At 40.0% G+C, this 13,553-nt stretch overlaps 1 protein-coding gene and 1 non-coding gene across 14 annotated transcripts in view; both read right to left on the bottom strand.

Moving 5' to 3' along the window:
• The window catches only part of NAP1L4 (nucleosome assembly protein 1 like 4), a 28,201-nt gene extending 17,048 nt beyond the window's left edge, over positions 1-11,153 (bottom strand). For 4 of the 13 annotated variants that reach the window (XR_015804370.1, XR_015804369.1, XM_088166656.1 and 1 more), the window contains exons 1-8: positions 7,361-7,383; positions 7,051-7,082; positions 5,952-6,012; positions 4,385-4,486; positions 3,234-3,375; positions 3,042-3,128; positions 1,418-1,537; positions 776-847 (exon numbers count right to left, since the gene is read on the bottom strand). Coding sequence is in view for 8 of the 13 variants with exons in the window: in XM_088166656.1 (XP_088022782.1) it covers positions 776-847; positions 1,418-1,537; positions 3,042-3,128; positions 3,234-3,375; positions 4,385-4,486; positions 5,952-6,012; positions 7,051-7,082; positions 7,361-7,368 (624 nt within the window). In the remaining 5 variants the exon portion in view is untranslated. Of the gene's footprint in view, positions 1-775; positions 848-1,417; positions 1,538-3,041; positions 3,129-3,233; positions 3,376-4,384; positions 4,487-5,950; positions 6,013-7,050; positions 7,083-7,360; positions 7,421-10,653 lie in introns of those variants that run through there. The other 9 variants (XR_015804373.1, XM_088166659.1, XM_088166655.1 and 6 more) reach the window with 4 other exon arrangements.
• Positions 2,715-2,842, bottom strand: LOC148223272 (small nucleolar RNA SNORA54). Its single transcript, XR_015804681.1, has one exon. It is a non-coding gene; the product is annotated as a small nucleolar RNA SNORA54 (small nucleolar RNA).
• Positions 11,154-13,553: the final 2,400 nt, after the last annotated feature.

Raw genomic sequence — 13,553 nt, 5'->3', positions numbered from 1 at the left:
CAGAAGACCATTGCTCGATAAGGGAAAACAAAAAATACCAAATATAAGAAAAAAGCCACAATGACAACATTTAAAGTATGTATGTATAGTATCAAATTCCATCCTTCTCCCTACCTCTCCTTCAAAGGGAGTTCAAGGAATAAATAGTCTGCATAAATTGAATAAGCAGCAGAACAACTTTTCAATAAACACAGCATCTGTTTTTGTAAATCAAACTTAAACGAGAAAATCTCCAAAAATAAAAAAAGGAAGTAGTACTTTAAAATATACTCACGAGGCACACTTTTAAAATACTATCCAATATATTTTCTATTCTTTTCAACAGGCACAATATGTATAATCATTGTCTTTGATTAGTATTACTGAGTCACGTCTCTTTCGATAAAATACTCGAAACCCAGAATTTCACCTACAATTCATTTTCAAATCAAAAGCAGCCATGTAGTTGTAAGACTAAGAGCAGCTACACTTGAATTTGAGAGAGAAAAAGAAAGCAAAAACTGGACAGAATTCATCCAGAATTTTAATCTAGATACTACAGTAATATTGTGCAGGCTTAGAATGAAAGAGCAAAGAGTCAGGAAAGCTAAAGATAAATCTTTCATAGGCAAAGCATGAAAATAATATAGAAATATTATATATAATACAATAATATATGTAGCTTCTAAGAAACCTCCACACACACTCTACAGCCAAAGAGAACTGAACGAATATTTCAGAATGCTGATCACTTCATAACTACTATCTTCATGAGAAACAAGCAGAGAAAACTCACCATAGGCTGTCCTGGTTCAGAAAATTTAACTTTAATATCCTGCAGATGTTTCAAGATAGGTTCATCATATTCCTAAACAGAAAAAAAGTAAAATCCAATTCAGCAATATTTGAAAAACAGTCTCTCCTTAAAAAAAAAAAAAAAAATCAAACCTTGTAACTAATTCAACAATTTCAGCTAAAGTAACATCTGGATCTAAATTTCTTAATCATACTTGCAAATTCTCAGTCATTTTAGGGCTTGTCTTCAGTAAACAAAGCTGCTAAGATGTATTACTGAAGACACAGTAACTTCTTTCAGGGTATTTATTACCAGTGAGATTCACAGAAGACACGCCAGGGAATTCTTCTTTAACAGCATTAAAAGCAGTTAATACAAGTGCAGGCATAACTACCTAAGCTATTTAACAAGAATTCAGCCAATCCACAGGTATTCTTATAACCTGGCAAAAATAATCCTTTATGGATTAAACTAAAATGCTTGTCCATCATTTCAAGCATCCTAAGGGATTCCAAAGACTCAAAAGATTTGTTGTCTCACATCAAAGGATTGACTCATACTCCACAAGGATTGACTATTAATGGGAAAAGCAGTAATTCATTTAACACAACAGAGGTTGCACATTTCAGAGTAGAAACTTACTTGTACTAATTCACTTAGCATATCTACATTCCTAAAGATAGTAAACCAGAAGTCTGGAATTCCTTTGACATTTGTCTCTTCTGCTTTTTCATCTATTACCACTGCATTTTTCAGGTCTCCCTAGGAAAGAAATACAGAAACAGCTGAGAAATTAAATTGTGACTTCAAAGTATATTTAATAAACAGAGACAGAAGTACAAAATAATTGTCATCTCTGAAGCTGTGTTTAAGGAATATTTGAAATCTACTTTTTTTTCCTCTGCAAATGAAGTTGAGATACAAGGTTTATTTAAACAACTGAACACATACACAATTCAGAGTTACTCTCAACTCATTTGAAACTCTACATGAAGACTAAATACACCAAGTGTCTGCTTCACTGATTTGACAGACAGAAATAATTAAAACACTTTCTATCAAGAAATATAAATGCATTTCTATTTTTCTATTAATTTCATTTCTGTAGGTCCATAAGCCACCTACAGCGTTTCATCTAAGAATTTAAAATTTAACTTTGCCCTCTGAAATGCTGCTTTAGCTTCCCCATTTTGCAGAATACTTGCAAAGTTGTCTTTTACAGGTATTTTTCATTATTATGCTGCATCCAGTTATTACTATTTTAGGAAACAGGATGCCCTCCACATAACTGATGTCAAATGTTATAAAAAAGAAGAATGAGGAAGTCATTTCTCAATCCTAAACAACTCTGGAAATTCAGTCTTCACTAGCTGCACCTTTCCGTTTACACCACTAGATAGCAGTAGATATTTAAGATACTTTTAGCATTAGCTTAGGCTATGACAAGTCAAGAATACAAAACTACAATTTATTTCCCATCTAGACAAGTTTCTGATTTTATTGTGTGGAATATGCCTGTATTTACACAGAGACAAAGCAATGTTTTTGGCTCATGCACATGGAGCATTGTGTCATGCCAAATCTCAGGAGATCAGTAAAAAACAAGAGAACAATTCACTTTGAATACAGAACAGCATTCCAAAAAAAACCTAGAAGAAATCAGGCTAAGGAAAAAATGCAAAGAAAACCTGACAGAATGGCAAACAGAGCTTTCTAGGTAGGTCACTTTTCTGAGACAAAGCCTGAGCACACACCTCCAGAAACGATGCTGGGAAAGTAAAAGGCAGCCCACAGACTATATTATGCCTCCTAAATCTAGACAGCTCCTACTCAATAGACAAGTAGGAATCCACCAGCCAAGCAGACATTTTGTTAGCTCAATTCTGCTTTACTACTATGTGACAAATGTCTCACTTGTATTTATGAAAATCAAAGCTAATTATGTCCCCCAAAATAATGGAGACGGGCAGAGAACCAACCAGTCTTTTATTATCTTAGGGTTTCATGTAGCACTGGAATGGAACCCATTAGCAGGAAGGTGCTGTTAACAGGTTACGAACAGTGCCAACCAAGGCAACTCTTCTATTCCCACAGGTCACACATTTGAAAAAAAGCTATATTAATGGTGGAGAAGCTTTCACTGGACATAACAGTGTATTCATCACAAGAACACATCACTGACACAAAAGTCCTTTCGATGGCAAGGACAATAATTTAACTCTGATAATCTGATATATCCACAGTAGATGACCCAGTTTATACTCACAGCCAGTTTTTCTTCATCCTCGTTTTCACTGTGCCATTCTGCCTCTGCATCTGTGGGTTCAGCTTCCCCATTAATAAACTCTCTTCTCTGTATTAAAAAACCAAAAAATGTAATTGAAGATGTAAAATTATATGTATGCAACCAGAATTGACAAGAACAAAGAAATATAAATTATATACATGATTTTCCCACCTTATCAAAAAGAGGTTGATAGAGTGCTGCATATTTTCTCTCCAAGTCATGTACTTCTTCATAGAATTTAGCTTCTATATGGGCACATTTCACCTGGAGCTTTTTCAAGGCATCAATTCTTCTTATCACTGCTTTTGGAAAACTAAAAAACAAAATTACTTAAGGTTAAAAGTTATTTGCCTCAGCATTATTTCACATATTACTGAGAAATAGTTCGCTAATAACTATGTGCAATTTTTAAATAAAAGGCTTACATACATGTTTCTCCAAAACCTATTTCAAAAAGTTGAAAGAATCCTCTCCTACCCAAGTTGTTCTCAAAGGTGTTATCTTCTGTTCCATTCCCTGGGGCCACTACCCTCCCAGTGTAGTTCAGAGATCTGAAATTAATACTTTTGTTTACACCTAAACTTTGAGACTAGATTTGTGTTGATCCATCTAAGAGAAATAAGAACTGTGCATTCTACAGGAGAAAGCTTTGATGCATGGGTCATACTCATAAAGCACACATTGCCCATCTGCACTTAAAATTATTAAACATTTAGATATAGACATGTAAAAAAGATCTCTTTATAGAACTTGGGTGTTTTCTAAAACGAGGTCTGCACCCAGCTATTCTCAGTCAAGAAATAAAAGGGTAAATATTTACTAAAGGCAGCATTCAAATCTGTTTTACAGTCAATATAAAATTAAGCTTCAAACTAGGGATATGCAGGTCCTGAACTTTCCAATACGTCCAGGACAGCAGAAATCTTTCAGAAATCATTATCCAATGCAGCACATACCCTGTCAGAGAAAGGGTCACAGAAGGAAATAAAATATATATATTATATACATATATATATCTATTTATATATTATATAAATATATATAATTATATATTTTACATATATAATATATATTATATTATATAATATATATCTCTATCCAAAACAATAAATGGCCACAATAAATACTGAATGGGACAAAACTGTTTGCATAAAGTAAAACTTCACTCTTCCTTCCAGAAGTAAGACACTATGAATCACAGGTTAAGTAAACCATTCTTCTTAGTGAATCATTTAATCTAATTTTCTACCTTAATTACACAGTAATAATATACTCTATTATGCTTTCAATCTTTCAAGAATTTTATCATGCCCAGTACTTACTTTTCAATGTAACTTGAAGGAGTGATTGATGTGTTGTCAAGACGTTCCTGAAGAGCTGCCAGGACCTGTGGATTTTGCATCACTTGGTCTGCCAGCTTTTCTATGAAGACAGAAAACCTCTTTTAAACAAATTTGCATAGATTTATAGTGCTTTTATTATCCTGTGTCTTAGAACAGTAAAAATACTCACTGTTTTCACCCTCAAATAACACCAATTTTGTTTGAGGTGTGAAAATAGTATTTTACTACTAACACAAACAATTACTTCAGGCCCAGATTTCAGTAATATAAAGTTGGAGAATGATAGAAAAAGCACTTTTCTTTTTGCAAAGCTATCAGTTGCTTTCATAAACAAGTACATTGACAACACAGGCAAATTTCCTGTTTTCCCTTTACGTAAGGAAGTACAAAACAGGAAGTTTCTCTATCTTCCTTCTGTATTAGCTGTACCTTAAAAGCCACACAAATTTGCATGAGGAGAACCATTGGAATTATACTTCCAATACATTTTTTTCCAGTTAGTGTGACTGCTGAAAAAAACCCTTCCAACTTTCTGCACTGTACAATAAGCAGCATGGCACTGTGACTTCAACAACTACTAATTTTTTTACCTCAAGACGATTTTATAATCTGTAAGATTCTTCAACCATCACAATACTTCCCAGAACACTACTTTTACAGGAGGTCAGATCTAAAATGCTTCTGGTTAGGTGTTAAAAACCCTTACAATAACCACGCATGGTGTCACAGTATGAAGACTTTTGCTTTTCACATCTTTGCATTTGTTTCTCAGTGCTCCTTTCCCCAGACATTAAAAACTCAACAAATTGCACAGCACACACTAAAATGGTGAAGCTTTCATATGCTTGTGTTTGTGTGTTGCTTTGTTTTTCTTATTTATTTGGGATTTTGTTATTCTTTCTCAATCCAACTTGACTTTAAGAATTATTCAGTGGTGTCTACTGGTTCTCATGTGATTTGCAACTGCCAGTCACAAAGGATTTCTTAAAAAAAATGTAATAAGGGAGATCTAAAGAACATTCAGTGACCACATACATGAAACATCTTTCACTATAACTTACAAATTTGAGTATTTGAAGAAACAATGGAACTGTAGCTTTTCTACACAGAGAAAGTATTAATTTGAAAAACACCAGTCAGCAGTTATCTGCAGACCTGGCTAATGGAGAATAAAAATTTCCAAGACACATTCTAAAGATGCACTTTTTGAGAAGCAAGACAGTAAAGAACTAGCATATAAACAGCACTGCTCATTTTGATAATTATGCTGACAAAGAATACACATTGTTACAAGCCAGTCTTCGCAGGCCTTATTGCAAGGGTCTAGTGGGTCATTTCAGGCAATAGTAAAGCATAACAGTCACAACACATACAAAAATACAGCCTTCACCCTGGTTTTGGCTGCAATACACATGGAAAACATCAGAAAGTGAACAGTTAGCCTAAAACCTATTGCTTTGCTTTCAAATGTGAACACATCTTCAGTTTTGGCTATACAGGCTTATTCCACTTCTGTAACATCACCTACTACTATGTATTTCTCACCTTTTTTGTTGGTTGCATTTTTAGCAGCCTCCAGAGACTCTGAAGCAGTATCTTCTGTTTTACTAAAAGAATTCAAAGGGTAACACATAAAAATAGTATCACATTACATAAAAGTCAGCATTCAAGAACAAGTTATTCTGTATTTTTGGTTTACTACAGACAAGTTTTATAGACAAGTATGCCAATAAAAGACATTTATGTCTTCAAGCTTGTGAAAACTCCAAAGTTTGGATATGAAACTAGATCTAAAATGAAAGGGATGCAAAGGCAAAACAAAAACCTTTGACAGATAAATTCATCTCATTAAGTGAACGGCTGGCCATTCATGTGTAGGATTCAGTCTGTGAATCATGTGGCCATTCACTTTGCACAAGAAAATGTTATTACACAAATGAAAATACGAGACACTTTCAGTGTAAGTGATAAAGAACATGAGAAAGGATGCAGGTACGAAAGGAAGATGAACAAGAGATAAAAGCTCTGTTTCCAACTTCTCTAACAAACAGTTTTGATAAAAACATTCACTCCTATTCTAAAAGGGATGTCCCTGGCCTCCCCATCTCCCAGCTGCAATGTCTTCCATCTCACTTCCTGTGCTGGAGGAGAGGGCCCAGCTTGAGTCAACAGCCAGCCAGTATTCCCTGTGCTCCCTGACAGTTTAGAGGTCACAAAACGCACACCAGATATTGCTGAAATTAACCCTAACTCACACACAATACCAGAAGAGATATCACGTACGTGTCTGGGTATTATCAGGTATGGACAGACCAGCTTATCCAGTACTGCAAGCCTCAGAAGAGCAGCAGCACATATCGACTTGCAGCAGTTCCATAGAAATACTGTATGCTCAAAAAATACTACATTAACTAGGAAAAAAAAAGGTGCCTTTTGCATGCTTAAATCACACAGATCAGAGAAACACTAAGGCTCTTCAGCTCTTCAGAGCATTTAGAAAAATATTACCATTTTATTTTTATTCAAGTCTGGTAATCCACTCTTCACAGGTTAAAAAATACAAACAAAAACCTCTCCTGCAGAACACCAGATATACAGTTGGCTCTACCCACCTTGATTTAATTTCAGGAAAACAGCCAACATACCTGTTATCTGCCATCTGTGTGCCTGTATCCACCTGCAAGTTGAAAAGTAGTGCTTAAAAATACTTGAATAGTAATTTTTTTACCTCAACAGAAGATGAAAATAGAACAGATCATTGTTTAAAACCTCAATACAAATTAACTGGTTTTTCTAAGAAATTCACTGTGCATAATCCTTCACAGTAAATTAAATGGCTACCACAATACCCAACTCAAACTGAAACTTGCTCAGTGTTTGAAGTCTGCCAGGTGATTTAACCCTCCTAGAACTTATATTTTCTGTTAAATACTCCAAGTACTAATGCATTTCTACCCGGTCATGGGTCTTCAGTCTGAAGGTAAGTGTCACAGCTTCCCAGATTAGCTCAGCATTCTATCAAAAGAAAAATGAGCCAAAGAGGAAGACATAAATGCATTATTTTCTAATTCCTTGACAGCATTATAGTAAACAACAAACTTTTAACCTCTGTCTATACAGAATACTTGAGAAAAAAAAAACATTAAAATTCAAATGAATTAGTTACAGTAACTTCAAAATTACTTTTTTCTTTTATCATCCAAGCAGAAAAATATGTTTCACTTGTCTGTCTAATCAGGGATATTTCTGTGAGTAGCTGCTTCTGCTGCTCTACAAAGTGCCTAAAACTGCTGCTAGATAAAAAGAACACTGAAGAGAAAAAAAATATTTACCAAGAGAAGGGGTTTTGACAGTAGCTAGGAAGATAGAATCCCCTGAATAAAGATTTGCTCCTTATTTATCAGGAGTCAGAAAATTAAGAGGAAAGAGAGATGTTAAAATCTCCTTATTAACAATGACTGGAACCAAATTTAGCACAGATACCGCAACCCCCAATATCTAAATTCACTCTCCTGAGAAACCAGAGGGAGACAGTGTCTAACTTATTCTGGTGTTCTTTCTTTTCTGGGGTGAAATAGCCAGGCCTGTACATGTATTTCAGTAACAGAGACTGAGATTTTTTTACCCCCATTTTAAAAAGCCGATCACAAATTCCAGTAATCACCACCTGCCATAGGGAAGCACAGGTGGTATTTTCCACTACCAAGCATTCACGAAAGCAGACGGTCTGTGAGTCAAATTCAGAACAAAAAGTAGCTTCAGTCATTCATCAGAATTGACAGGTCTGATTTCTCCAACTCTATGAAAGCCAAACAGGCTGATCTCAGGCCTAGCTTCCAACAGAGGGCTACCAAAGAAGAACCTAAGTGCTAATGTCAACTTGAGCGACAGCCCAGAGATTGCATGCACTCTTCCATCTGGAAAATGCCGAATCCTGCTCTCAGTTGCGAAAGCAACACTTTCAACAACCATTCCAAACAGAGCTGAAAAGCTTTGTTATTCTTCAACAGTACTAACAGTGTACTACAGATTATTCCACAAGAAGTTGTTTACATCTCCCATATAAGCCTAGAAGCCCACCCTGCAGGTTAAGCCCAGGAACAAAATAAAGGCGCTTCTGGCAGAGTAGGTGTTCCACCAGCTCAGGCAGATTTACTTCCAAACACTTCCTCTTGCCTTAAACACAACAAAAGAAAGTGGCAATGCCAGCAACCACCTGCTAGAGCAAACCAGATTTTTACAGTCTCACAGCTGAAGAAATAAAGGAGCATAAATGAATCTTTCCTTCCACGGCAACAGAACGCAGGGAAGAAAAGATACAATTAAAAAGGTAAAACATTGCAAGCTGCCCTAATATCAGAGTTCAGCCAACAAGTTACATGATCCTAATCACTATTAGAGGAGGCAACAGTAGGCAACTAAAAATGCAGACTCATATCACTTAAAAATTACCCTCAAAGACTTGTGGCTTCCAACCTAGGCCCAGCAACCGAGCTAATGGAACAGACTCTACTCCACATAAAAATTCTTGTGCTCAGCTGTTTGTGCTGTATTTCCTGCAGGGAACTATTTCTCAAGCCTCCTGAGGGAAGACAAGATACTCATGTGTGTTTGGAAAACATGGAATAATGTTTTAATAGCAGCTGAATTCATCTTCACTGGAACAGACATGAATTAAGCATGCTCTGACAAAAGCCACTCACCAAGTTACAAGCAAACACAAAAAAAAGAAAATAAGAAAAAAAATGCCTTTCCCGGGTGCAAATACATACTCCGAGTCTTGTTTCACTGCCTAGAGTTGTGCCTTTGGCAACTAGAAAGTAAAAAGTATATAAATAAATAATGAGATGCAACTTTCTTAGAAGAAAGCTTGTCGTTCCCAGTTTCATTCCAGCTGCCTTGCACTGATTCACTGCCACAGAGTCACCTACAAAACTGCTCCGGACAAGTTGGTGAGGGCAGTGGAGGGGAGAGAAAGGTTAAGTGCACACCGGCTGAAAATGAACAGCACCAAAGCACTAAGCCTTCACGTCCACTGTCTTCATTACTTTCCAAGCAACTTTACAGGCAATGAAGACATGAAAAAGCAACCAGAACCCAAGGAAATAACAGCAGAAAGCAACGTTATTGTTGCTTCCACCACCATTAAGAGGCCAAATTAGTGCCTCATTTCTTCTGGACAGTTCCCTGTTTTCAAATTACTCATGCAGATGAAGCTTTGGGGATGGAGGAGATCAAATCAAGCCCCTGTTCCACAAGGCAGACTACTGCTGCAACTTTGTGACATTTGCCAACAAATGTCACACACCATCAATCACTTAAAATTGCAGGAGACTGTAAACTCAAGGAGAATAACCTGAAGGACACAAATTCAAGGGAAAAACCTACAGACTGGCAAGATGTACTCATAAACGTAAGTGTACGCGGAATACATCTTCTCTGCCTTGCACAAACTTTCTGAACGCAACTAAAATACAAAACAGGAAACTGAAGGGCTCCTGAACTTACAGGAACACTCCTGCCCACAGCTGTTAAGTGCTTTTCGTAACTACAACAAATCAGAAGGAAAGTTAACAGCTTCCGTTTCAGAAGCACTGAGATGCAACCGCGTGGGAAGCCACAAACGAAACATTCGGATACTTTCTGTATGGATAGTAAGAAAGGATCACGAAAAATTACTTTGAGGAAGAAACTCATTAACCTGTTCCACAAGCCCTGGACATCAGGAATACTTAGGCTCACCTCTGAAGTTTTCATAAAGGAATACTGTTCTGTTTAGAGATGACCTCATAAAAGTCTGCCTAGTGATTCTGGTTTCATCGTAACTCCCACATTCGCTTCTCTACCTTTATATTTTAAAGCCTCGTGAGCAGATGCTACGGGAAGGGACAAATCCTACGGACACCGGTATTGTGCGTAGTAAACAATCGCAGCAGCAAAGAAAAATTTCAAACAGGCCCTCAACTGGAAGACAAGGAAGCCGAAATGCAAAACCGAGCTCCTCAAACCGCCCACCGCGCCGCGGGAACACAACACTATGGCTGAGGTCAGGCGAAAGCACCGACCCCAGGCAAGCAGCGAAGGCCTTAACTCAAGCCGAGCACAGCGGCGTGAGAGCGCCGGGGGCAGCGCTCACCACAGCCAGCCCTCCCGCCCTCCTCCTCCCCAGCTCCCCCGGGAAGGCGGGGACAGGGCGGGCGTGCTGCCAGGCAGCGCGGCCATACATGCGGCCAGAACCCCTGCGTTACCCTCCGCCAGGCGCGGAGCAACACAGGAACCGTTCCGTAGGCCCCAACTTCTCGAACCGGTCTTAAAATGGAACCGCGGCAGGCCGGGCACAAACTCCTCTGCGCCGGGCGGTTGCGGCCGCCGCCGTACTCCGCCCCTGAGCGGGCCCAGAGAGAATCCTCAGTCCCGCGTCGCGGTGGCGGCGCCCGGTTCAGCTCGTCCGCTGTCCGCACCCGGTGCACAGGGCCCGGAGCCCGGGACCGCCCGCCCTCACCTGCCCGCGCCCCTCACGCCGCAGAGGCCGCAGCGCCGCCGGGCTCCTCGCAAGCTCTCGCTCGGGCAGCGCCGCCGCCAACAAAGACGCGTCCCATTGGTCGCTGGACGGGCCCCTCCCTCAGCAAGGGCGCCGTCGATTGGCCCTGGCGGCGCCGCGGCCGCCACGCCGCACGCGGGCCATGTTGACTGTCCGCCGTGCGGCGCTCGGCCAATCAGAGCACGCGGGAGGGGGGCGCGCGGGGCCGCGGGCGCGCGCGAGGCGAGCGCGTGATGCGGGGCGGGGCGGGGCCGCGGGGGACGGCGCGTGCCCGCGTTCTTAAAGTGACAGCAACACCCCTTTCTTCCTCTGCTCCTCCAGCAAAAAGGTATCTTCAGTAATCTGCAGGAACTTCCTGGACTGTGTGTGCCGGGTCTGCTGTCGCTCCAACAAATATCAGGGTGGTTGGAGCCCCGGGGCCTGTGAGGCTGCGGGTCTGTCCCAAAACACACACAACGGTTTCACTGTATCAGCCCTTAATTCTCATCACAAACTCTCAACTCATTCATCTGTTCCTGGGTAGGATTAGAGCAACTCCACCACCTTGCCTCTCTGGCCTGTCCTCAAAAGTACCCAGCCAGCCGTGACAGCATTCCAGTCATGTGGGTTATCCCACTATGGCTCAGCAATTACATGAGATCCCTCCATGCCTCAGTAACTGCAATTTGTCGTTCAGATTATCCATGCTGGTAGTTGACCCATGAAGTTTCTGAGGCACCGTGCCTGGCCTGAGAAATGTGGTGCTGCTTTCCAGCACCTCCACTGCAAGGCTGGACATGGCAGTGCCCGTCTTTGGCTCGGACCCAGTTCACATAGCAAGCCCAGAAAACCCCACTGTCAGCCCACATTCTGTGTGCATGGCAGTCTGAAAGCGCTGGTGTGAGGAACAGGCAATTTCAGCACCTGCAGCCCCTCTCAGTCAATTGGGAAAAAACATCTAACCCTTTTCTCCTGTCAGAGAGTTCTCTTGTTCTAAAAAGTTTTCTCCAAGTCTGCAGCTTGGATTTCTGTAAGGACTAGTGTTTGTTAATTTATAAAATACTGGTCTCATTGCTTCCAATGAGTCAATATATTAATGTTGGAGTAAATAATTTACAGTAAGAATTTAAGTTACAGGAATAACCAGGGAATCTTTAATTAGATACTAACACTGTAATTAAAAATGAGATAATTTTGGAAGAACTGTAGGAATGTTGTAGCCAGTTGCACAAACAAGCAGATTTGATGGGCCAGAGGACACGTTCAGTGGGAGGTTCCCCTTCTTTACTTTGCTTCCAGCTCCCTTTCCCTGTTTCTCCAAACCAGTCTTTTTTCTAACCTCAGCAGATTAACAGCCTTCTCGTATTTCCATTAATCCTTAATTTTGGAACAACTTTATGCATAGTAGTGACTATGCTTGATTCTCAGTGTTCTAAAGAAGAGCATAATGATCTCTGAAAGACGGGTTTATCTGAAGGTATTCCTACTCCACACTTCTGTGCTTGCTGCTGGCTCACAGTTATCAAGTATTCTTTGTTAAAAGTCATTCAGATGCTGAGTACAAACTCCAAACTATCTCCTATGAGAATATAAGAGAGGTTTTGCCTGACTATGTAATCTAGCTGCACCTTTCTGCACCTGTGTATCAAAGTAAACACACATTTCAATTACCTTGCACTCTGGATTTTTAGTGCCCCCTCTCCAAAGGCATTAAACCTCCCATGATCAATGAGGAATTTTTGCTGACTGTTGTCTAACCTTAGTTAGACAACTGTAACTCCAGGACTGTGGATAAAGCACAATCTGTGGAGTCATCTTGCTGTCAGGTGCTGCCACCCTGCAGAGAGCTGCAAACGGATATCTGCTGAATCACCCTGGCTCGATTTAAGCACCCAGTCTCACATGCAAGGGCTTGGAGAACCAAAACGGAGGGAAGGGATTCTGCCAGAGCTGCCAAACAGATGCACTTGACACTGGAGAGCAAGCTAGGCTGAGATCTGTGACTGGCATTAAAACTGTCTGTGTCTTCTGCCCTTGGGTGGGTATTAATGGAAACTGCTCTCACTGGGTGAGATGCCAGACATTCACAGCCTAATCTGAGATATAAGACGTAGTCTGTCAATGACTCTTCCTGCAGGGGAGGGAGAAGTTCATTGCTAAGCAGAGTCTTGGCACTAAATAGCTGATATGTTTCTTAATTAATCTGTCTCAAGGCATGTTAAGTACTATGCATGGGGTACATATAGAAATTGCCGTGTGAAATCACAGAGCGGAGCAAAATTCCTCCCCGTGTTTGTGTGTGGTAGAAGTTGTGTAATTAAAGAGGTAGCTAAAGTTAGTCCAACAACTACCACCAGCTGAGAATGCCTAAACTTACCTTCAGCTTATTTTTCTACGTTTTAAGCTATGCACTTTATGTGGCAGCGAATTGCTTATTTATGCACTTAAAATGTACCAGTGCCTTTGTGCAACAAGAGACAGCAAATAAAAATGTAAGGATAAACAGGTCAAAGGCAGTAGCAAAAATGTAGTCAGCACTCACCAGTTGAAAATCTTTGAAAAGATTGGTAGCATCAAGTTCACACCGAACAATTCACAGACTTTTCTACCAGTATCTCAGCAAACTAA

The sequence above is a fragment of the Sturnus vulgaris genome, chromosome 6 (assembly GCF_052056855.1).
Source record: "Sturnus vulgaris isolate bStuVul1 chromosome 6, bStuVul1.hap1, whole genome shotgun sequence".
NCBI lineage: Eukaryota > Metazoa > Chordata > Aves > Passeriformes > Sturnidae > Sturnus > Sturnus vulgaris.
This window is presented reverse-complemented; position numbering and strand designations above follow the sequence as displayed.